Source organism: Arvicanthis niloticus, chromosome 8 (genome assembly GCF_011762505.2).
Source record: "Arvicanthis niloticus isolate mArvNil1 chromosome 8, mArvNil1.pat.X, whole genome shotgun sequence".
Classification (NCBI taxonomy): domain Eukaryota; kingdom Metazoa; phylum Chordata; class Mammalia; order Rodentia; family Muridae; genus Arvicanthis; species Arvicanthis niloticus.
In genome coordinates, this window is record NC_047665.1 from 84,783,942 (window position 1) to 84,807,856 (window position 23,915).

General features: G+C 41.4%; 1 protein-coding gene across 1 annotated transcript in view; it reads right to left on the reverse strand.

The window, feature by feature from the left end:
• Bmper (BMP binding endothelial regulator) overlaps window positions 1–23,915 on the reverse strand; it is a 230,661-nt gene that overhangs the window by 68,359 nt on the left and 138,387 nt on the right. The window contains exons 11-15 of the mRNA XM_076938811.1: window positions 23,635–23,637; window positions 21,839–21,873; window positions 18,558–18,565; window positions 14,642–14,971; window positions 7,926–8,262 (exon numbers count right to left, since the gene is read on the reverse strand). Coding sequence (XP_076794926.1) covers window positions 7,926–8,262; window positions 14,642–14,971; window positions 18,558–18,565; window positions 21,839–21,873; window positions 23,635–23,637 — 713 coding nt within the window. The remainder of the gene's footprint in view (window positions 1–7,925; window positions 8,263–14,641; window positions 14,972–18,557; window positions 18,566–21,838; window positions 21,874–23,634; window positions 23,638–23,915) is intronic.

The following is a 23,915-nucleotide window of genomic DNA, read 5'->3' on the forward strand; positions in this document are numbered from 1 at the left end:
AAAAGCAGTCTATAGATTTAATGCAGTCTTCATCAAAAGTCCAACAGAATTTCACATAAATTTCAATGCTCAATTTCATATAGGAAACACACACACACATGACAGTTACGACAACCCTGAATGATAAAAGAACCACTGGAAGTATCACCATCTCAGATTTCAAGATGTATTACAGAGCTATACTAATGAAAACAGCAAGATATTGGCACAAAAACACATTGATCAATGGAAACAAATTGAAGATTCACACATTAAGTACACATATCTACACATGTCTGAGTTTCAACAAGGTAGTATCTTCAATAAATAGTGCTGCTCAAATTGTAGTGCTGTTTGTAGAAAAAAATAGAACCATATCTATCATGCTGCACAAAACTCAACTCCAAATGGATCAAGAATAACACCAGATATCTTGAATCTGATCAACGAAATAGGAAATGGGCTTTAACTAATTGGTATAAAGAAGATTTTTCTGAACAGGCACAGGCATTAAGATCAACAATTAATAAGTGGAAACTCATGGAAATTTTTTGTAGGGTAAAGAACACCACCATTCCAGTAAAACAGTCTACAGAATGGGAAAAATATTTACCAATTATACATCTTATATCTAGATATTATATTCTATTATATAGGTTAATATCTACAGTATATAAAGCACTAAAAAGAAACTGAACATTAGGAAAACAAATAACACAATTTAAAACAGAGTACAGAACTAAACAGAGAGCCTCAAAAGATGTCTCAAATGATGAAACACAAATGGCTGAGAAACACTTAAAGAAATGTTTCAGATCCTTAGCCACCAGGAAAATGCAAACTAAAACTACTTAAAGAGTTCATCTTATCCCAGTCAGAATGGCCAAGATCAATAAAACAAATGACAGCTCATGCTGGCAAGGATGTAGGGGAAAGGGGACACTTATTTATTGTTGGCAAGAGTACAAACGGGTATAGGCACTATGGAAATCAGTTATTGGTTCTTCAGAAAGCTGGAGCTTATTCTACTTCATTATCCAGCAATACCACTCTTGGGCATATAGCCAGTAGACTCTCTTGGGCAGTGGACTCTATGCCCTGCTTCAGAGGCACTTGGTCATCCATGTTCACTGCTGCTGTATTCAAAATAGCCAGAAATTAGAAACAGCCCAGATGTCCATTAACTGATGAGTAGATGGGCAAATAGTGAAAATAGGGTAACAAAATTTACAGATAAATGGATGCAGCTAGAAACAGTCATCCTGATTGAGACAACCTAGACTCCCCAAAACAAATATGCTATATATTCTCTTATATGTGGATGCTAGCTTTCAGCTTTTGATATGTGTGCTACAATCGAAATACTCACAGATGATGAGTATATCATAACGGACCAAGGGGAAGAAGGGTTTCTCCCAACAGGAAATAAAATTTTTAGTGCTATGAAGAAATAAAGGGGAAACTAGAATCTGAGGATTAAATTGGGGGCAAGGGAGGATCAAGGTGAAGTAGGGAATACAGACACGGGAAACAAACATTTAATGCCTTTTGAAAAACTATATGCGAACCTACTACTGTAGAAGCTTCCTAAGTTACATGCACGCATAGGAGCAATTTAAATTAAGTCACTGTGCAATGGAAAAGATAAAGCCCTAAGTAGATATCTTATGCCATTAAGTTAAACCTCCAAGGACAGGAATGGTTTACATCTTCTTGAGGCATTGGCCAAAGGTGTCCTGTGGAACCATTCAAACATCACAGGCTGTTGTCAAGGCTATTGGTTGTTCTTCACTTCTTAAGGGTAAAGAGCCTATTGGCCCTATTGCTGAGGACAGCACTTACTTCTGACACTGAACATGGAGAAATCCAGCTGGTGCTCAACTAGATTCACTCCAACTGACTAGCATCCATGGTCTGGGAGATATTCTGTACACCACCAGAGGAGAAAAGTAATCATCAATATTACCCAGCTATAAACCCTATGACCTACAACAGCAACCTGCCTTTGATACCCTATTCCAATAGTGACACAAATGTTTTGGGAATAATTGACCATTTAAAAATTAGATTTAAGGCCCAGTACATACTAAAGTACTAAAGAACTTGAGACTAGAAGGGCCATGGGACTAGGGGAAAACCTAACACCATTCTTCTGCCAAAGGAGCAAAGCAACAAGATGACTAACGGCATACTGCTATGTGGTGGTTTGAATGAGAATGACCTATTAGGTTTATATATTTGCATGCTTAATCCCCAGTTGGTAAACTGAAGTCTGTTATTGGGGTGGACTTGGAGGTTTAAAAAGCTAAGGCCAGGTCCAGCATCTCTCTGCCTGCTGTGGGAGGATCAGGATGTAGCTCTCAGCTACTGCCCGAGTATGAGTATTGTGCCTGTTTGTATGCCATCATGGTCTCCAACATGATGATAATGGATTAACCCTCTGGGACTGAAAGAAAGCCCCCAACTAAATGCTTTGTTTTGAAGAATTTTACTTGGCCATAATGTCTCTCAAAGCAATAGAACAGTAAAGTAACTAAGACATTCTGTGCCCATAGTCAAGTGCCTCACTTAGCTCTAATCAGAAAAGTTTCTTCCTGTAGTAATTGGAAATGAACAGAGACCCACAATAAGGCAATGTGGAAAGAGTGAGAGACTTCAGAGAATACAGGACTAAATGGGATGCCTCCCTCAAACCCCTCCCCTTAGAGCTTAGAGGCCTGTCCAGGAAAAGATGTAAAAAGATTATAAAGCCAACGGTGGTGGATGATTCTGAAAATGCAGTGTTAGCATTTTGTCTAGGCCCCACCCCACAGTCAACTGGCAACAGCCAGACATATCTGACTCACTATAAAAAGGGCTGCTTCCTCCCTCCTCCTCCTTCTCTCTCTCTCTCTCTCTCTCTCTCTCTCTCTCTCTCTCTCTCTCTCTCTCTGTGTGTGTGTCTGTCTGTCTGTCTGTCTGTCTCTCTTTTTTTGCTCCTGCTGTCTCTGCTCCTGCTCGCCCTCTCTCCCCATTCCACCTCTCCCCTCTCTCTCCACCTGCTTATGGTGGGCCTCTACTTTCTCTCTCTGTCTCTCTGTCTTTCTCTGTGAATCTCTCTGTGAATCTCTCTGTCTCTGTCTCTCTGTCTCTGTCTCTCTGTCTCTCTGTCTCTCTGTCTCTCTCTCTCTCTCTCTCTCTCTCTCTCTCTCTCTCTGCTTTTCTCTGTTTCTACCCCCTCAACTCCCCTCCCCATGTCCAGAATAAACCCTATTCTATACTATACCATCATGGGGCTGGTCCCTCAGGGGAACGGAATGTCTCAACATGGACCCATAGAGGCACCCCCTTCCCCCACACTTGACTACACATCCACCAAACATATCCCTTCTCTCTTTATTTTTATAAAACACAACAAGCAGTGTCTTCCTGACACAACAGGACTAACACAGATAAGAACCCAGAGATTATAGCACTGTGTATAAGACCTGTTCAAGTTCAAGCCAGACAAAATCCTAGTACTAGAAAAGGGAAGTAGATACTGGCTCTAACTAAGAAGCTATTTACAAGTGATATCGGCTGAGAAAGAAAAAAAATTCATCTTCCCCAAGTCATTGAGTATATCAACTACATTACAAAGAAGGCCCTATGCCTGGGAGTACTTCACAAACACAAGAGAATGCCATAGTTTTTGTTGGGGTAAGGGCATCTTTTTTCTTTTGGCCTTTAAAAAAAATTATTGTTTGTTTGGGTTTTTGTTTGGGAGAGAAAGCCTGAAGTTGAATGGGTATGGAGGTGAGGAAGATCTGGGAAGAGTTAGGGGAGGCTTCAAAATATATGAATTTTTTTTTAAATTTTAAATAACTTTTGAAGGCTTGTGTACTGGGCCCATGCCCCATTAAGGAACGTAGAGAGATGCTGTGACCTCTAGATATCTTGACTGCAACAGTACATCACTTTCACATCTGGACTTCCCTACATCGAAATGTGATTCTACCCTCACTTCAGAGTCCAGTACATAACACTAGGGAGTGTTATCTTTTCTAATACTGCTGACATTGTGTGCCAACTTGTGTCCTGACCTCTATTCCCCAGGCTACTTGAGCTGGGTCTCTCTCTCTCTCTCTCTCTCTCTCTCTCTCTCATGGTGAGGAAAGGAGTTGACATTAGCTGCTAAACATCACGAGGAGCCACTGTGGGAGAGAGAGGTGCCTACTGCTCTTGGGCTTCTCAGTTGGCATCAGGGGCACAGGGAGAAGCAGCACGAAGCTGAGGGAGATGTGAGAAGAGACAAGGCATGAGCTGCGTCACCATTTTCCTCAGAGAGAACTATGTGTGAATCCACATATAATGCAGTAAAAAAATAATGAAAAAATGTTATTACGTGTGACTATTTAATTTAAGGACAACGTAAGTAGGAAACTTAAATCTTATATTTTTGGTTGGGAGCCTGGCCTTTTTAATGGCTGAGCCATCTCTCCAGCCTAGAAACTTAAATTTAAAAAAAAAACATGTCAAAACACTCAACATTTTACATAATCTGGTACTAATCGTTTTGTGCTCAGAGACATTTAATTTTCTATTTAAAGAAGTTTATTGTGATTACAAAGGATTTGAGCATATCTCAAAATTTGGTATCAATTTAGCCCAAGGATCAAATTGAAGTGTGAATTTAAAAAAATAGCAAAATCTTAAATGTTTCCCAAAGGAAAACAAATTAAGCATTGAATAATATGCATTTATCTTTTATTCCTCTATAAAGTGGTAATTTTCAAATGTTTAGACAATAGATAGTTTATTAGCAAAGATACTGAATTAGGCCAAAATAAAAGAGCTCACAAATCCCAGACTTTTCAAACATAAGTAATTCAGAGAAATCAAAACATTTTGACTTTATAGAACAAATTATCACACTCAGGATTTGCTTTGTAAAAAGTTCCATGAATTTAAGAATACCCAGAAGAGAAAATACTGTAAGAAACACACTTCAGTCTGTCACAAACACATAGGTGTCTCTGTGTGTGCCTGCGTGCTTGTGTGCGTGCACGTGTTTGTGGTGTAGTGTGTGCATGTATGAAAGAGAGAAGAAACTTTCTTCTTCATGAGTAAAAGACAGATACATCTTTGAAGGATGAGAAAAAAATAAAATAAAATTCCAACACTGTTTATGCTAGTGATGCTTTCCTATACCAAGGCAAGAATTTCTTGTCCTATAAGAACTCTTAATGAATATATCAAAGCCATTATTCTGACCACATATCAGGTTGATTTCAGAAATTCCATCCTATGCTTTCAAATACACTGGACAACACTTGGCAGGTGTGGTGTGCCATGTTATTGCTGTGTTTGTCTCTCCTCCACAATAAAAGTCATTGCACAAAAATAGCCAAACAGCCTTCACTAGCACTTTCAGTGTCATGAAAGAGAAACAGTTCATTTTCAAATAGTTCAAGGTTTTGCCAGCAAGAACCTAAAAAATCAGGTCTCCGTGATGAGCTCCGCAGCTACCATCATTTAGAGAGTTGAAGAGCTAACCAGGAGCTCAGGAAGGTCCCCATCAAACATCAGGGACATAGGATAAGGGAATACAGCAGGCTTGAGCAGTCCATCTGCCATGTGCCAGCACTACACTGCCCAGTGCCTTCATTCCTTAGAACAGTGATTTTGCCAAAGCTAGATGGAGCATCTGGAGCTCCATTGGCTTCATGGTAGTTGCCAGCTGGAAAGTGACAGTGTTCTGACTGGCTCCAGCTTCTTCTCACCATGTACGTAGCTCATCCTTGGTCTCCTGTTCCAGAAAGTCTATTCAGAACCCTCCAATTGGGCCTGTCTAGAGCACCACAGAGCAATTGTCTTTCTGTGTGGTACTGCATTTCTCTTCTTCTTCTAAGAAAGGAGGAAAGCCCAGGACATCCCCAATATTATTCCTCCCACTTCAATATGAGGGAGGACACATCCTTCTGCTATGGAGTCAAGGTAGCAGTAGGTTATGTGACTAGCAGGGTTGTCTAGATCTCTCCTCCTATCATTTCTAGGGAAGAGAAGAAGACCCAAGCCTACCCTGAACTGGACCATGGCAACAACAGGCAGAATACAAGCCCAATTCCCAACTATATCCTGCCTTAGTGTGCCTGCAGGAAGAACTAAAGAACATGCCTGAACTTACCCAGGCTGGCCACATCTAGCCTCTGATACAAACACCCTCTACCATGTTGCTATTGCTGCTGCAGACAGAAGAGGGCAACCACCTGGCCACTGAACAAGTCAATTCTTTCTAGTTTTGTGCATTGAATTTGTTTCTTGGGATATCTGCCAAAGTCACGCTGAACTCAGAGGAGCTTAAAACTAATTCACCAGAGGCAAAAGAACTGGGAATTTGGTAGAAAAGACCAATCTCCAGTTATTTTTTTTCAGTGAAATCTTTTGAAAAGATGGGCAGATGAGACCTGGGAAATAGCTCTTCATCCTAATTTCAGCAGAGAGAAGAGCCCAATTTGAGCCTTCAACTAGAATGGGAGAGCTTCCAAAGGAGGCCCTTTGCATGTTCGTCTTCTAATTGATAGTAACAAAATGGTGGCGGCCAACAGTGCCAGCACCTCTAGCTCTTGGGTTCAAAGCCTCACTAAATAGGAAGGGCAGTTCCTGTTGTCTCGAATGAACAGATAGATGAAGCAAGCATGTACAGGAAGTTCCAACAGCCTGGTGGTCCTGAAAGCTGGCAGTCTGCGATGCTAATGCTCTTAATTGCTTTGCTCTCCCAAGTCCCCCCCTAGGCTTTAAGATTCCAAATCAAATATGGGTCATCCAGGTAGTTAACTCATCCATGATCTCCAACTAGGACTCAGTAGGAAAGGGGTGGAGCCAATCTCGGGGGGCAGAATAAAGGAGAAAAATAAGGGAAGCCAGAGGATTCGAATTATAACAGGAAAATGGCTGAAAGAGCCGAGCGTACAACTAGAGCCAAATAGCTTGGCAGATACAGCCATGCTTGGGGATCTGTGATGACAGGGACAGTCTTTTTTCCATCCCACTTTGGGCTGCTTTTATAGAAATTTATCTTTTATGTCCAAAGATCAAATTAAAATAAAAAGATCACATTTAATGAGAGCTAAGGGGAATAAAGTGGTGGCAATTAAAGAGTAAAAATAACCTCTCTGCGGTTGCAGACCACAGGAGTTTCCTAGTTTTAAGAGCCACAGGCAAATCACTTAAACAAGGCCTTCTGCACTGCATTCCTCTCATGTTTCCTCACACGCCCATGGTGGTTAACGTTATAGGCAGGCATGGCGCTTGAACTCCTGAAATTTTCGTAGTGACCAGGAGTGCAGCAGGCCAAACTCATCAACTTCCAGAGCAATCCTGCTGCAAGGAAGTCAAAAGCAAGCCCCTCTGCACTGAGCTGCTGGGTGTTAACTGGAGTTCACAGGGTAGAAAGGACAGAAGTTTCCATCTGAATGCTATCCCTTCCCTGCTCCAACCTCAAACTCATCTTCTACTATTCTCTGACTGGACATTCAGTGTCATAGTTGATCATCATCCAGCTCCTTATTTTTCCATGTGCAGACTGGATCTGGACTAGACCACAAAACGCATATGAATTGTTTTTCAGACCTAAGATAACCGAGCTCCCTTAACCACAAAACAGAGGCCAGGCTGATCTGAGATGCAGTCCACGGCTGTTCTCAACAGGCTTATGTTCAGGCTAACTACCAAAAAAATGCCTATAGCTTAGAGACAGCTTCCTATAACATCTGTAGATACAAACAGTATTGCCTAAAGAAGACAAGCCTGGAATACTTCATAACATTTACCAATTTCAGACGAGATAAGTTACTAAGCAGAAAGAAGTAGAGATGATTAGCCTACAGTTGAAGGTCTTACTTGGCATACAGACTTAGTGCACTTTGTTCCAAGGTCAAGCACACTCTATAATCTAAACCTATCCGTCATTGGTACAGCGTACTTACCGGTAGAAAGTGGTATAGTCCACTGTTGAGTGGCAGGTCTGAAACTCCCAGGACTTGAGTTTCTGGCATTCTCGATGGGCTCGAAGCTTCACCTTCACTGTGCCTTGGCATAGCTCAGGCACTGGTTTTCTCTGTGGTCTGTTGCAGAATTCATTGGATTCCACCCTCCATGATTCAGCAAAGTCATCCACATCAAACTTGAAGTTTCCATCTCCACCAATCAAGTCATCACGTTTATGTCCATTGTAGTTGCCACAAAGACCACAGAGCTTGCCCTTGAGGTGAGGGGCAGCCATGACCTCCACAAAACTGTCTCCATCCCACGATATTTCCAAACCTAAAAAGAGGACAGGAGTATCACCCACTCCAGAACATTGTAACAATTCCCAAATGTAAGCATCTTTACACAGCGTAGGCCAACACCCTTCAAGGAGCATCCCTGGCTACTTTCTAAACCTTTAATTGACTTGCAATCTCATTACCAGTCTTCAATCCTACAAAAAATAAATAAATCACTTCATTTGGACAGTTTAGAACTTATCAACTGTATACCGTTTCCCTTCATAATATCTTCTGACTTTAGAGTCTGACCTGCATAGATAACTAATCTTACCACAGTATCCTAGTGTTTATTAATTTTAATTTTTTCCAAAGTAGTTGAGTTTATCCAAATTGTGTCTTTGCTTATGTAACAATGACTATAATCTCAGAATGCAAAGAAATAAGCCTTATATCCTTAACATGATTTTCCATCTCTTTATCCAAATATTCTGCTACATAACTATTTCCTTAAATATCAAGGGAAATTTTCTAAACTGCTTGCTATAATGAAAAATTTTTTTTAAAAAAATACATATATAAGCTATGACTATATATTCTTCAGAAGACAACACTCAGATCCATGAAAGCATTCACTCCTTGTCATGAGACAACTGCTGACTGACATTTCCTGGAGGTGAATGGTTGGAAGCCCATTTAGTTGTATGTCTCCATTCCTAGAATGAATATAGGCTTCAGCATCTGAAGAGATACTGGAAACTACCATTATGTGGGCGAAATTTCCTCTTGAGTACCCGCCAGTGCACCAGTACTTTTTTCTCACCAAAACAAACAAACAAAAACCAAAACAACAAACAAACAAATAAACAAACAAAACAAACAAAACCAGTCTTTGTCTGGAGAAAAGAGAACCGCCTTTGTTTGGATGAACTGAGTTAAGTGTTAGAAGATTTGTACAAAAACATAGAACTTTTACCAGAAATTCTAGGCTAAGTTTTGAGGAACATCACTAATTAATTGTATGCTAAATGGTGAACTTCTGTCATATGTGGAGAGTCAAGCTATAGTGTAGAGGCATGCCACAGATAAGTCTGAATAGGCAGTAGGAAAAGAGAGAGACTCCCTCAAATCCACTCTGGTGTTGTATGTGAAGCTACTGCCCTCGAGAGAAAGAAGAAATCTATGTGAAAAGCCTTTGAAGGTCCAATCTAAAGAAAATGACTAATTTTTTTCTAGTTTTCTGTTCATAGCACATTGGTGCCATTTTACCTGACTAATTTCTGGCAGGGCCTAAGCTCCAAGGTCACTAAGAACCACAATGGTGTGAACTCCAGCAGCCTCTACAACACATTTATGTGGATGTCTGGCCTGGACATCTTCATCATTGTCACTGTGTGCTAAGAGCAGCAACCTCAGAGGAGGCCTTCTAAACAGAGGAGTCTCTTCCTGATTCTTCCATTTGTGAACTTTTGGGATTCTAATAGAAGTAGTCTTTCATTTTTCCCTGTTCTGAATAACTAGAAAGAGGAAAAGCGTCTTTCCCCCTGAAACCCACTATCTTCATTCCTGAGTTGCCAACTAGGCAGATGAGCAAATGCTCAGAGATTAGAGAAGAGATGAGGATGGGTCTGAAAGAAGGAAGGGATGGAGGGAGGGAGGAAAGAGAGAGAGAGAGAGAGAGAGAGAGAGAGAGAGAGAGAGAGAGAAAGAGAGAGAGAGAGAGAGAAGATAGGAAGAAAGGAAGCAATTTGGATAGATAGAGTGAAGGAGAATTGGCCTTGTTGGGATATGAAATTTCCACACGATGTTGGGGTAACAAAGAGGACATGAGCAAGACATAGCCAGAGGACATATTCTAAAGCTAGAAGTACTTTGGTTTGAAAATGTCCACAAAGGAGGAAGAAGGTTAGCCAAATGGCTTTCCTATGAGAAAGCCATATAGCTACCATGAGATAGAGTTACTTTACAGTGAGCTATTGGTAAAATAAAGCAGTGTTCCCAAACTGGGATTTTCAAGAAATAAACAGGAAAAGCCCATAAGGAAATCATCCTGTACGAAATGGAAGCGATAAAAACATCCTAAATCCAAAGCAAATGGTTGAAACGGTTTTGCTGTTGTTGCTAGTGGTGGTAGTGTTTTTTGTTGTTGTTGTTGTTGTTTTGGTTGGGAGAAAAGGATAAGTTCAAAGAACCAATTTAATAGCTTGGAAAAGGAAGGGTAAAAGGAAGACATAGGAAAAGTGTTCTGGGAGAATCTGGTCACATGGGGCGACAATGTTGACATCAAGAAATGAGAGAAGAGACACCCATACCACACCTTACACATGGTCCTGTGTGACACATGGTGTCAACTCTGAGAGCTTTCATATAACATTATGTACATTTCTGTATACATAACTATCTAGCAGACTACCTAGCTCATAGTATAGACTCGGTTAAGCAATCACCCCTGTAAGGCTGATGCACTGAATCTGTAAAGTCAACTAAATCCTTTTTCTTGCAAGCTAAGACACTGAAATAACTGTTTTGAAAGAAGGCAAACCCACTATCAAATAATTTTCAGGATGTTCTCCAAGGTGCAGAAGAAACCTGACCTCCCAAGGCAGTTACTCAGCAAGAAAAACAAGGGGAGAGAATCAGTTCCATACCAAGTCCAACTGTTCGAGCACAATTCCAAAGATTTTCCACATTGCAAAATTTTCCAAGCTGCAAATCTCTTTCTTAGACAGCAGGCAAACAATGTTCTTCCAAGCACCACAAATAGTGAAGAATTTACACCCAAGGGGGTCCAATGTCATCGCTGACAATGATAAAATGACTCTGAACCTTTGGGCAACTTAGCCCTGCAAATTCAGTGGTAGAGAATTCGCTATCACTGTGTTCTTTCTACGAGGGGCCTGGAGTCTGCACATGCCTGGAGACATGCAGACCCACTTTGTTTTTAGTAAACTCTGCTCAAAACTCGTGACATCTCACTCCTAAAACATGGTCCCCAAAGCGTCCATCCTTCTTTGTTACAAGCACACTGAGACTTTCACTGACCCGTGTCAGGCTTCATACTGGAGGGAAATGAATTTTCTACTACAGCTGACTTTGTGCCTTGCACTATCATCATTTATATCTGTGTCTGTGCAACTTCGTTTGCCTCTTATGAGAGTAAAAGCCTTATGAGGTAGAGTTATGACAGGCCAAGTTGCTTTGGAAGGAATGGCTTTTCTAGATGGTCTTTTCAATGGGCATTTCAATCGAGAACAGTATCAAGAAAGGGCTTAAGAGGCAGGAGATGGTCCTTTCTGCAGCTGGGATGAGTTTCCCAATTCTCTGCATGAGAAATTAGGTAGAAACAGCTAGCTAGCTGTCAGCGAGCTAAAACTGAAGCACATGTCACATCTGGGCCCATGAGCAGCAGCCACATTCCACTTTAGGAAAGGCCTTCCAGTTTCCCTCTCTCACCAAGGAATATTTTCCTAACCTGTTCTTTGTATTGTTTTGGTTTCTGGTTATTGATGTTTTTGCTATAGTCCACTTAAAGAGGGCAGGACATGGAAAGCCTGGATAAAGTCCATATTGACAAGTAAAACTACATGATTTTTCTCTTCAGGTTTCACATCAAGATACATTGTGAGTTCAACGAGTGTACGTCTGTACAAAAACATAATGAGAAGTGCGTCCCTCCTGTATGCACTTTCAGGTAGACCTGATTAAGTAAACTGATGGTAGAAATAAAGTTTGCATTTAGAATATTGGCTAAGAACTTGAGATGGGGTGGTGGCATGCTAAGACACTCCTAAGGAGTCAGTAGCAGGTAAGTACTGGCAGCCTGATTCTGCTACACTGTAGCCACCAGGGAGACTCAGCAGAACTCCATCACCAAGTGCTAAGTCCATAAACCACAGACAAAAGTAGCCTGCCTCCCTCCCTCCCTCCTGGTCTACCAGCTGAAGGCCTGGGGTAAGCTACTGTTTTGAAGATCCTTTGATCTCTCTAGCTTATGAAAGAAAACAAGGAAGACAAACTCTCAAAGGACAGTGCCATGACTGTTGTTTGAAAAAGACAATCAATAGGTGATAAAATGAAAATATCTCTAAGGGGCGTTTCAAACTGAGATGGCTAGACCAGCATGGAAACACAATTGTCTGGAAAGCCAGTCATTTCGGGCAAAGCAAAGTGCAAAGTAAGTTCAGCCCTCAGAGGACCAGAAAGCTTCTCTAGGAAGCAAGCTTGTGTGATGTGTGCACCACAGAAAACTGTCCAGCTGGGTGTTAGGGGGTGCCATACAAATTACTTGCACCATGGAAAGAAAGATGGAAAAATAAAAGGAGTTGTAAGATTGAGCTCAAGGTCCCGAGTAATAAAATTCACTAATCTGATTATTGTATTTATGAGTTATCATTATATTTTTTTAGCAGCCCTGTCTTTTTGCGAATTTTTATAACACGGAATCGTACAAAGAGCAGACTTATTCCATAATGTTTTGCCAGCTGTGCACGGAACTCCTAGGCTGTTAGTAATCTTCCAGTACTTCTTTGAGAGCTGGGCCGTGACTGACTAATAAATTCCATATCACTACGATCCATTGTGTCTCGCTGGCTTGCAAGCAGATAGGCAGGATGCTTCTAATTACTTCTGTGTAATAACAGCCCATTTTGGACACACTTTACAGGGAGCCCAGATGCCAACTCCTTTACGAAAAAGAGCTGGAATCTTGGTTTTAAGGTGCCGTGTCATGTGTCATTTGGATAAAAAAAACAATTGTCTGAATTTTCTGAGTAGGGCTAAGCTCCCCGGTTGGGTGAGTAGAGGACGTCACACCTGAGAGGTGAAGGGAAATCTTTGCTGAACATCCCTATACATTAACAGTTAGTATCATCTCACTGAAATGATACCTCTGTACCTTAAACCTCCCAGGTCCCACCTTGGTGTCCGGCCCCGCTTAGTTGAGGTGTGAGGCTATAAATTTAAACCAATTTATCAAAATACTTATTTGGCTTGAACTGTAATAATTGCCAAAGGTTCTGAAGCAATGGGGTGGGGAAAACCACCGAATAAACTAAACTCAATCAATGCATTTCTGTAATTAAATTCTCATCAGTGAGAAAGCAAAAAAAAAAAAAAAAAAAAAAAAAAGCACTAATTATTTTAAGTATTATGTTCAAAGAACTGGAGTACACCAGGAGAACTCACAGTTTAATATCCAGCTACTGTGGTGCATTAGCCAAAGGTGCTGTGCCAGGAACCACACCGATGAGATAGTGGTACAGATGAGCTGAACGGATTCCCCAAGGAAGATAAAGAACAAACTAGATTCTGCTTCTAAAATGTTTTTCTGAGATAAAAACTAACATGCCAGGATTTGACCGTGTACATCACTGTCAGCTGAGAACAGCTTGTCATGGAGTGGAAATTCATGGCACAGTAGGCCGAAGGCTAGTGAGAGACAGGGCCTCAGAGATCATGTCTATACTTCTAACTGGAGGATACACTTTCAAAGTCAGGCTCCCAAGTATTCTAGAAGCAGAAATAATGTTCTTGACTATCAGCTGGGAGAATATTTTCCTCCAGTGTTAAACAACACTGTAAAGTGTAAAGTGGCTTCTGTCCCCTACTCTATCTGCATGCCCAAACAAGGTTGCTGAACTCTTCCCAGTGTATGATGACCAAAGGAAATCAGGCTCCCCCAGGAACAAGCCTTTCCTCAGTGAACACTGATGTAAGCCTTTTGTTTTGCTTTTCAGTTTTAAAGATACCAGGAACTGAACCTAGGGCCTCACATAGACTAGGCAACCCTCCCTCATAAAACTGTGTCTCCATCTCTCTGTTTACTGTTTCTTTTGACCTCATGACTCTCTTGCGTCAGACCCTTCATAGCCCGCCTGTGCCATCCAGCTGGCTTCCGTCTCTCTTTTGAACAACTGGTCCAAAGCTGTTTACTCCTGAAGATCCTCCCACCCCGTTTGAACACTTACTACCAAGGAAACCCTCCTCGCCCCCAGATGTGAAACTGCATGTGGTTGGCTGATCTAAGAGACCTTTGACAGTTCCAAGCTGGACATTAGTGCCCTAAAATAGCAACAAAGCTGGAGAGAGGTTACTGGGAGGGTACTACTGTTATTTTTAGAATGAGAGTGGAAAGGTTCTGGATGCCCACCCCCCCCAAAAAAATTGTAAAACTAGCGTGGCTGCTGTCCAGGAGCAAGGCTTTGCATGGTACAAATGTCCATGGTTAATCCAGAGCCCCTTCAGAATATGCCTCTCCCCTAGGTGAAGAGCAGACAAGGCTGCTTCCCCTGTGCAGAAAGGAGGCACACTCCAAGAAGGTGCTACTCCTGCTGCTGCTGCTGCTGCTGCTGCTGCTGCTGCTGCTGCTGCTGCTGCTGCTGCTGCTGGCATTGGTGAAGATAATAAAGAACAGAGGGAGGTCACGGAAAAGGCCCCACCTGCTCTGGTAGTAACTTTCAAAAGGTAGCCGTCCAGGTCGATATGGAAGTGGGGCGTGTGGCAGGGCAGGGCAATGCGAGAGCCATTCCAGCGCACAGTGAGGTGTTGCTGCAAGCTGACTGTGCTCTCGCCCAGCACCAGCTCCACAGACTTGGTCCAGGAGAAGGAGCGGGTCCTCCGTGCATCGTTCTTCACCAGCACCTGAAAGGGTGAGGCAGGGGAGGAGCAGTCTTTCGTCAAAACATACTGACACGTCCCCTGAAAGTTAAAGGTCCGTCCATCAAAAGTGTTGTAGTGGGGATCTCCGAATACTGTGCACACACCGGGTTCTGTGAATGAGAGAGACCAAAGTAGGGTCACAACCAAGGCAAACGTGGAGAGAAACCAGAAATCCCTGAAGTTAAGGCGGGAGCACGCCTATCAGGTAAAGGACTTGGGCAGGCTTCGCTAAAGTAATGGAGGTTTAAAATAAATCTTACTTGTTGCAGTTAGAATCCCCCTAGTGTGTTCACATTTAGAGATGATTCCTAACATCCTAGAATTCTGAGAACTTCTCTATTCTGTAGCCTGGCATGCTTCCATGAGTAAAGGGATTACAATAAGGCCTTAATCCATAACCCATACAAACAAGGAATAAAGAGCAGCGGAAAAGCTATACCACACGAAAATATCCTTGTTATATTTCTTAATTTTAGATTTTATTTTATTTATGTGTGTATATATACACTGTATATGTATTTATCTGTGTGTGTGTGTGTGTGTGTGTGTGTGTGTGTGTGTGTATGCGTATGCACGCGCATGCGCACGCGAGAGCAGCATGTCTGAAGAGGCAAGAAGAGGCTGTTGGATCCCCTGGAGCTCAAGGGATAGCAAGTTGTATAAGTTGTCCAATGTGAGTGCTGGAAACTGATCCTGGGTCCTCTAAAGGGCTAGTGCATGCTCCTAACGGCTGAGCCATTTCTCCAGCTCCAAGGATGTGTTTCTTATCTTTTGATCCACATTCAAAAACCTAATGTTAACTTAAAAAGTAAATTAGAATATTCTTTAGTGCATTTAGTCTAGTAGCCTCACCACTCTGAAACACAATTAACTTGTATTTATAGAAGCAACACTAAAGTTTACCATTCTGAGGCACTTCTGAGGCTTTATAGACAATTAAATAATTTTAAAATATAAAACTTGGTATTAGTTTGTTTCCAGTGGAAGGATTTGTTATTTGTTTCTAACAAAGCATGAACCACAAGGACATTTATTTACAGAAATTGGCCCAATTAATGAAAAGTGGCTGTGGCCCAGTACCCAGGAGACTTAAGTAAGAAGGTGGCAAATTAGAGGCCACCCTGGACTACATAATGAGACTTCATCTCAAACAAAAATGAAAACAACATGAGGAAAAGAAGAAAAATTCCAGTCATCGTCAGAGCAATAATCAAGTCAAGAAAAAACAGGGTAAAAGACCTGGTGCAGAATGTAAGGTCGACATGCTTTGCAAAGAACCAACCAAATACGAGTATTTGTATTCAATGTCCATGCTTTTGAACCTTCAGGGCTGAACGAGGTGGACCAGACTGTGTGAGGTCAGAACTGAGTCCAGAGAACAGCAAGTCTGGAGAGAGTGATGGTATCCATGGCAAGTTCACTCTCTGCTCCCACAGCGTGCTGGTCCAGGGTATGATGCATTGCTAGTCTCCTGGTAAGCCATACAAATCACAGGCATTTGGAATTTACTAAATCAATTGCTGTATCCATCCTTTTGTCCAACTTTGTCAGAGACAAATATGAGAGTTTTTGAAATATAGAATCATTTCAATGAACAGTTATGTTCAAGAATATGTATAAGGCACCATATCTATTGTGGGGATGGAAAAACCAGGTGGGTTTGGCAGTGTATTTGTATTCAATATCCACTCCTAATTCTTTTTTATATTTCTTTTGTCCATTTTCCTTGTGACTCTGACTTTACCACTGTTACACACTGAGTGTTCCCCCTATCCTAACCCTCCTCCCCATCTTATCTCCCCCACTTGATTTCTTCACAGTGCATTTTTCCAGTCTTCGCTGCATGGGATAGATTCCAAACCTTCCTTCTCACACTGTTCCTGACTCTCTAACTAATGGGATCTATTGCCAGTATGAAAATGTTGCATTTTAATAGACAAAGTGAACGCAGTGTGTACCCCAGGAAAATGAGAGTGCAGAGTTAAGTAGTCTACCCTACACTGAGCACCAAATTCAAGTTTGTTTTCTTTGTTTCTAAGATTCTTGATCTCACTTGGCAAAATTAGCATAGAACCACCTAAAGCTCAAGGTTGAAAGAGATGGCCTCAGCTTAGAAAATCCAAAACACCACCACACCACCAGACGGGCTGACATTCTGTTTCTGTGCCTGTCTTCTCAGCTGTGAACAGGTTTTCCACATCTGGTGCCACATCTTCTTGTGACCTCTTAACTGCCCAGTAGCAACTTTGGCTTCTGTTGATTTCCTTACCACAGTTGCAATGAAGTTTTCACTGATCAGAACATTAGTAGCTAACATTTGCCAAAAGCTCCCACCCTGTGGTAGCCTCTTCTGCATGCCTACTAATGATGAAGATGCATCATCAGAAAATCAACAGATTCTCTCTGAGCATTTGATGAACAGCTAAGCATGTACCAACAGATTCATAACAAAGACTTTCATCTAATCATTGAAAAGGTTTGTGAGTGGTGCTTACGATTAAGGAAATGCTTTTTTCTTTATAAGAGAAAAACCAGCAACCTGAATTTGTTCTTTGTTTTTAGGATAATCTTAGCTATCTTACACACACACACACACACACACACACACACACACACACGCACACACACACACAAACACACACTCCAAATAATCTTTACTTCCTGAAGGAACCACAAATGAGTGTTTTTTCTTCATTATGTTTTTCTAGGTTTTTTTTTTTCTGTTTTCTTCTGCCTTTAATAATTAAGTGTAGGCATTCATAGATAAAGCCAATTATGTGACAAAGCAAATCCTGGAAGATGTAACAGAAACTGAACTGCCCTGATCTGGCCTCAGGAAGCCTGAGTTTGCTCTTGGCTGGATGAGAGGCAATGAAGGACCTCCAGAAGAGACCCAGAAAATGGAAATTGTGTGTGAACAGGGCTGTCAGGAGAGATATTTTTCAAAAGTCTCTAATTTGTGGGAGAGAAGAGTTTGGAAGTTGGTATAATTTTTCTGTGCGACTGCAATGTAGAAGCAGCCAACAAAGTTTCAGAACTATGAGGAGGTTTGAGAGTTATGTGTTACACGTGGGGACATGAGCATCATGAGCTGAAGTCATTGTGAAACTTTGGCCCCTTTTTCTGGCACCCAAAGGTCCTCATGCCAGATCCCAAAGGAACCGGAGAACATGTGTGCTGTAAAGCGCCGGAGAGTAAGGCTGTCAGAGTTACAGAAACCTGCCTGCCTGGGAAAGACAGCATCCAGAAAATACTCTGGGAACCAAAGTGACTAGTAGATCCTCCCAGCTATTTTCAGGAGAGCCAGTGAAACACACTGCCGTCCAAGATATCCAGATGTCTGGTCACACCATTCTGAAGAGCTTGGCTTGATGGTTAGGGAGATGAAGAGGGAACTTTTGGAACAACATGTTTGGATGTGCCTATGGCCAGAGTGAAAAAAAGGATTTACTAGTTTCCCTCCACGGCACAGTGTTTGCCAGTCTTGAAGTCAAGTCTTTGAATCTCAGTTTTTATTTTGTTTTATTTTCAATATATGCAAATAAATGCATATGTCTAGAGAAAAAAATAGATCAGAAGTTTAAAACCTCTAATGTTGGAACTTTGACTTTTTTTTGGTTTTTGATTTTTGTTTTTTGCGTAGGCAACAGGACTACATGTGGTACTTTCTCTTTTTTATGATAATTGTATTTATACTTTCACTTCTTGTGGACTTTCAAAAAGGAATGTTGGCTATAAAACCTAAAATTCCCCTATTTACAGTATCACATTACCATCACACACTTACTAAGGTCGCTGACTCTCAACACAAGGTTCCAATGCTTATCCTTTATCTGCCTCAGATTTTTTATTTTGCCCCCAGTATACATATTTTAATGAAATGCCTTTTTCCTGGGAGCAGTGATTACTCTCTAAACATTTGTCAAAGATAAAATAAGAACTATAGAATTCGAGGCTACAGAGACAAAACTAAGAGAAACTGGGTAGAATCTAGCCCTTTCCCCCAAACAACAAATCAAAACAGGAAACGTGCAAGAAAGAAGCAAAAGTCCCTCCACATTTCTGCCACCAAGAAATATGCCTGGTCTACAGTTCAGGATGAGTGTGTGTGTGTGTGTGTGTGTGTGTGTGTGTGTGTGTGTGTGTGTGCGCGCGCATGCGTGTGTGTTAATTTTTACAGAGTTAAGACAATCCTGAACATGAAATTTTACTTTCTATATTTCACTTAACATGTCATAAGATTTCCATAGTCATTCAAGTATATTTTCCTTTGAAAACCCAGAAGAGAATTTTCAGTCTCAGCCCATTACTGCTCCACAGAGGGACGGCTCTCCAGCTACTACACGGATCAACACCTTTCTGTAGCGGTGTCTTAACCACGGTGCACAACACACATAAACACGGCTTTAAACTTTTCTCAGCACAAACTCCAGGTCCTTTGGGACTCTGGGTCACTGAGTCATGCTGAGATTTCAGGATCTTAGCAGGGTCACTGAGTCATGTTGAGCTTTCGGGACCTTAGCAGGATGAGAGTCATTCCATTTGGTGCCAAGTCTTAGGTAAAAAGCAGGAAAGGCTGGGATTAGAAATACTGCCTGAGACATAAGCCAGCTGCTTTTTGCTGAGGGGACTTATGACACTGATGGTCTGGTTAAAAAGCAGGCCCTAAGTGTCTTCTATATGCAGGAGCTCTAGCTTTGCACAAGGTGTCAGTGACAGCTGTTAGCCTGCAAGGCATTTGAGAGGCAACAGATGCTCCACCAGGTGGCAGCTGGATACCTGTAAGCATTTACATTTCCTCTAACTTTAAAGGGTGGCACAGGGAACAAGGTGGTCGCTCTGTTCCCATCAGTGTGTAACCCATCAGAGATAGCAATTGCTCTACATTAGAAAGAAAGAAAAAAAACCAAATATTTAAAAAGTTACATAGGAATTTTGTCTCCTGGTAATTTGTTCTCCCATATTTCCATCACTTCACATACCCACCAATGTACTCCCTAATTCAAAAATCAAATCTAATCTGATTTCAGATACCAAGCCTCAGCTACCATTCTATGACACATCTAGTATAGCCTACTGCTTCCCACCTGCCCCCTGGGCTCAGCTTGTCCTACCAAAGACCTCGCAGTTCACACACGTGTGCATGCATGCCTGTGTACATGCACACATGAACCTGTGCACATGCATATCCTTACACAAAAACAAATGCACACATGCATATATACATACATAGTACACAAATACAAACATGTGCACACACATACATGCGCACGCGTACACACTCACACACACACACACACACACACACACACACACACACACAGTCTTCAGTTCTCTGTCTTCAATTCCATCTCTCCCAGCAATATCCCCAATACCTACCTCAGCCACTGTAATTTATTTGATTTTTACCTTAAAGAGTCTCTATTTGAACCCAGAGTATATTGGCTGCCTAGCTACAAGCCCCTCTTCTGTCTCTGTTTCCTCAGTGTTTGAACACAGAAAGACCTGGTGACCTATGCTTTATAGATCCAAACTCATGTTCTCAAGGTTATGGGGTACCGACTGATCCATCTCCGTGACAACGTTAAGTCATTTTTTACCCACTTAATGGTTATAATGTATTCATGGTGCCTGAGTCTGGCCTTGAAGTCCTTACATATGCATTTCATGTTTACTTCTCAGTGTCCAGAAAGCCCACTGTCACACTGAGCCTCTAAATGTATACATGTATATACATTAATTGCATTGGAGCAATGCATGGCATACTCCTATCAAGTAACAACGAATATTTGTTGAAAATGGGCTAATTAACTAAGCAATATATTTGGTTACAAAGAAGTTGCCTACATTGAATTTACAAAAATAAATACTAGTGACAATATATGGCTGGTAGCCAGCGGAAGTTTGTTTAATTAATTAAACAAGTTATTTATGAATACGTTAAGAACAAATACACTATTAGGGAGAATAGAGAAGGGGGATTATAGTTGGTGCTGAGAAAATCACCCAGGGATCTCAGTCTGTTGGTCTTGTTCTCCGGGGTGGGCAGCAATTCCTCTCCCTTTGCAAAACCAATCTCTTCAGTTGAATAGACATGTGCTCCACTGAGAAGCATTTTCAGAACCACAAAACTGGTTCAAAATCACAGACGTAGGATAAGAGAGCTTAATTCTATTCCTGCATTGACCAAGTGTGACAGGCCGGTCATGCTTCCTCAAAGAACGCCACCCCAGGTACCCTGTGCATATGGTAATGGATGACAAAAGAAAATGAGATTTGCAATTGTCTTCGCTGAACAGGAAGGCAGGGACTTGGCATCGTACATTTGCCTGAGAAGAGTGAGGAAGAAGCCAAAGGTCAAGTGATGCAGGTACCATAGAATCTGGGAAAGCCAAAACATGACTCTGCCTGAGACTTTACAAGGAACACAGCCTTGTTAGTGCCTTGATTTTAACCCAGTGAAACCTATTTCTGACTTTGGCCTCTAGAGTGTGCAAGATAATTAGTGATGTTAGGCAGTGATTTTTATGGGATTTTGCTACAGCATTCACTGGAAACTTATAACTTAGCACAATCTAAGGCATCTACTCCAAGCTGCTTGTGCCAGGTGTCATGTCAAATGTGTTGTGTTCTGTATTTTTAATGTCTCTTTTCTTCCTTACCATGACTCTATGTAATTTACATTATTACATTAATTCATTAGTAGTGAGTGTGTATAAGGTCCCTGTGGCACATCATCTCTCAGCACTGCAGACAGAAACTGGTCACTGAAGTCCAAGGCTAGCACCTTCCCTACTCGTGCCTCTACTTAAAGCTTACACTGCAGCATCTCAGAGATGTTCCTGATGAGTGGGAATGGGGAAAAATGTGTAGATGCTCTTCCTAGGAAAACAGCCTCCAGGATGTAGAGGCTCTTAAGGCTGATCAAATGCTCAAGTCTGATAGTCAATTAAAAATATCTATTTTAAGTCAGTTACAAAATTGAGCATATGGTCCTCTTGTTTAATATATTCTTGTTCCATCTACCCAGCTTCAAAGTCTCAAATTTAAGGTTAATTTCAGCAGTTTATCTCTGTTTTCCAAAATGCAGAAAACTCATCAACATTTCTCTTTCCTTCCTTCCTTTCTTTCTTCCTTCATTTCTTTCTTCTTCCCTTTCATTTTTGCTTTTTCATTAAGTAATTGTTTATTTCATGCCATACACTGGGAAAAGTCTGCTGTATAACTAAGGTCACTGTACCCATGAATAACAGATGAAGACAAGTCACCAAACAACAAGAAAAATGTTCTGCATCTTCAACAGTTTTTTCTGTTTGTTTGTTGTTTGTTTGTTTCCTTTTGAGACAGGGTCTCTGGCTATCCTGGAACTCACTCTGTAGACAAGGGTGGCCTTGAACTCACAGAGATTTGCCTTCCAAATGTTGGGACTAAAGATTAAGCTTGTTGTAGAAGACATACTTGCTATTCCTGCTACTCACAAGTTGACCTGTCAGTATCTTCTCCCTTTACATAGAATTTTTTTTTCTAGGAGAGTTGTGAATCTGGACGGAGGAGAGAAATAACACATCTCTAAATTAATTTATTGTCTAGAATTAAAACATTAAGGATCTTTGGAGAGAGTCCTGTATTTGAAACCTCATCTTACTTTGCCACTTAGTGGCTAGCAAAGCAGACACGAACTATGTAACATAGGTTTGTTTACCTAAAACTACTGCATTCAATTCCCTGAAAAGCTGCCAAGATTAAGAGCTGCTCACATTATAGTGAGCTTCACTTTTCTTATTGTAAGTAAGATTGTAAGAGGATGTAAAGTACAGAGATGGTGAAAGTATAATGAGTTGAGTCCCTCCATAAACGACACAAAATGTAGATTAGGGGGCAGAGCGGAGTTAGCTTTCTAGGCTACAGGAGGAATGCCAATAAAACACAAACAAATGAAGGAAGCAACTTGTACCAGAAGAGCAGGAGACAGATCTGTCTGGAGCAAGGACTTGCTTCAGGGGACATGAGACATTCACACTGTGTAAATAAATTGGCCCAAGATTCATTGCCAGCCTGGGAAGTTTAAATATATTCCAAAGAATCAACATTTCTTAATGTCTTTCCTACGAAACATTAATCCTGCCTGTAGCATCACCACAATGAGTAAGACTTTAAAAGTCCTGCTAGACCAGTTGGGGATGCTCTGTACTTCCCCATCCTCCTGAAAGCTTACAGTGCCCACTGAGTTTGGCACTGAAGAAACAAGTTTAGGTCTACCCTACCCAGTACCCCTGAACATATACAGTCAAAGAGTCTGTCTTGAAGGTATTACTCAGGGCTATTCCTCAGCGCCAGGGGATTTGCAACACAAACCCTGGAAAGCTCAGCAGTGAAAGAAGGTGGTCTAGTTTTCATGAAGGATGCATTTGGATTCTGAAGTGATGTAGACATGGATGGGACATGGATGGGGGTTAGTAAAAAACAACAGGATAAGGGTACAGCCACCATGGGAATAAAAAGGAAATTATTTATTAGGAAAACAGCATAAAGAGGCAATCAACTGGACTTGATGACTGATTACCAACAGGGGAGAGAAATGCCAGAAATATGAGAAACAGCCTTGAGTCTCCAAACCTGCACAGCTGGGCGAATGTGGAGGCCAGAATTCAGTCAATCAACAGGGCTTGGAAACAGCCACTAGCCCCTCCAACCAACTCCTAACTCAGATAATTTAGGGAACCAAAGGTAGCAACTGTTAATGCAATTCAAATGCAGTGCTTACAAGAATCACTCCCTTGGAAGGATAGCTGCTAAGGTTCACTATTTGACTCACAGAACATGGAGAAGCCCAGTTGGAATTTTACCCCCAGTGCCTAACTTTCATGGTGCTATAAAGTACCATACACACTATCAAAGGAGTAATGTAGTCATCTCTCTCACCCATCTGTGAACTCTGTGAATACAACAGCAACTACCCTGAAAAGACATGCCCATGAGTACAATAGCAGCACAGACATTCTCAATTGCACAGAAGGCTTGTTTCATGAAATAGAACCCATCATTGATAAAGAG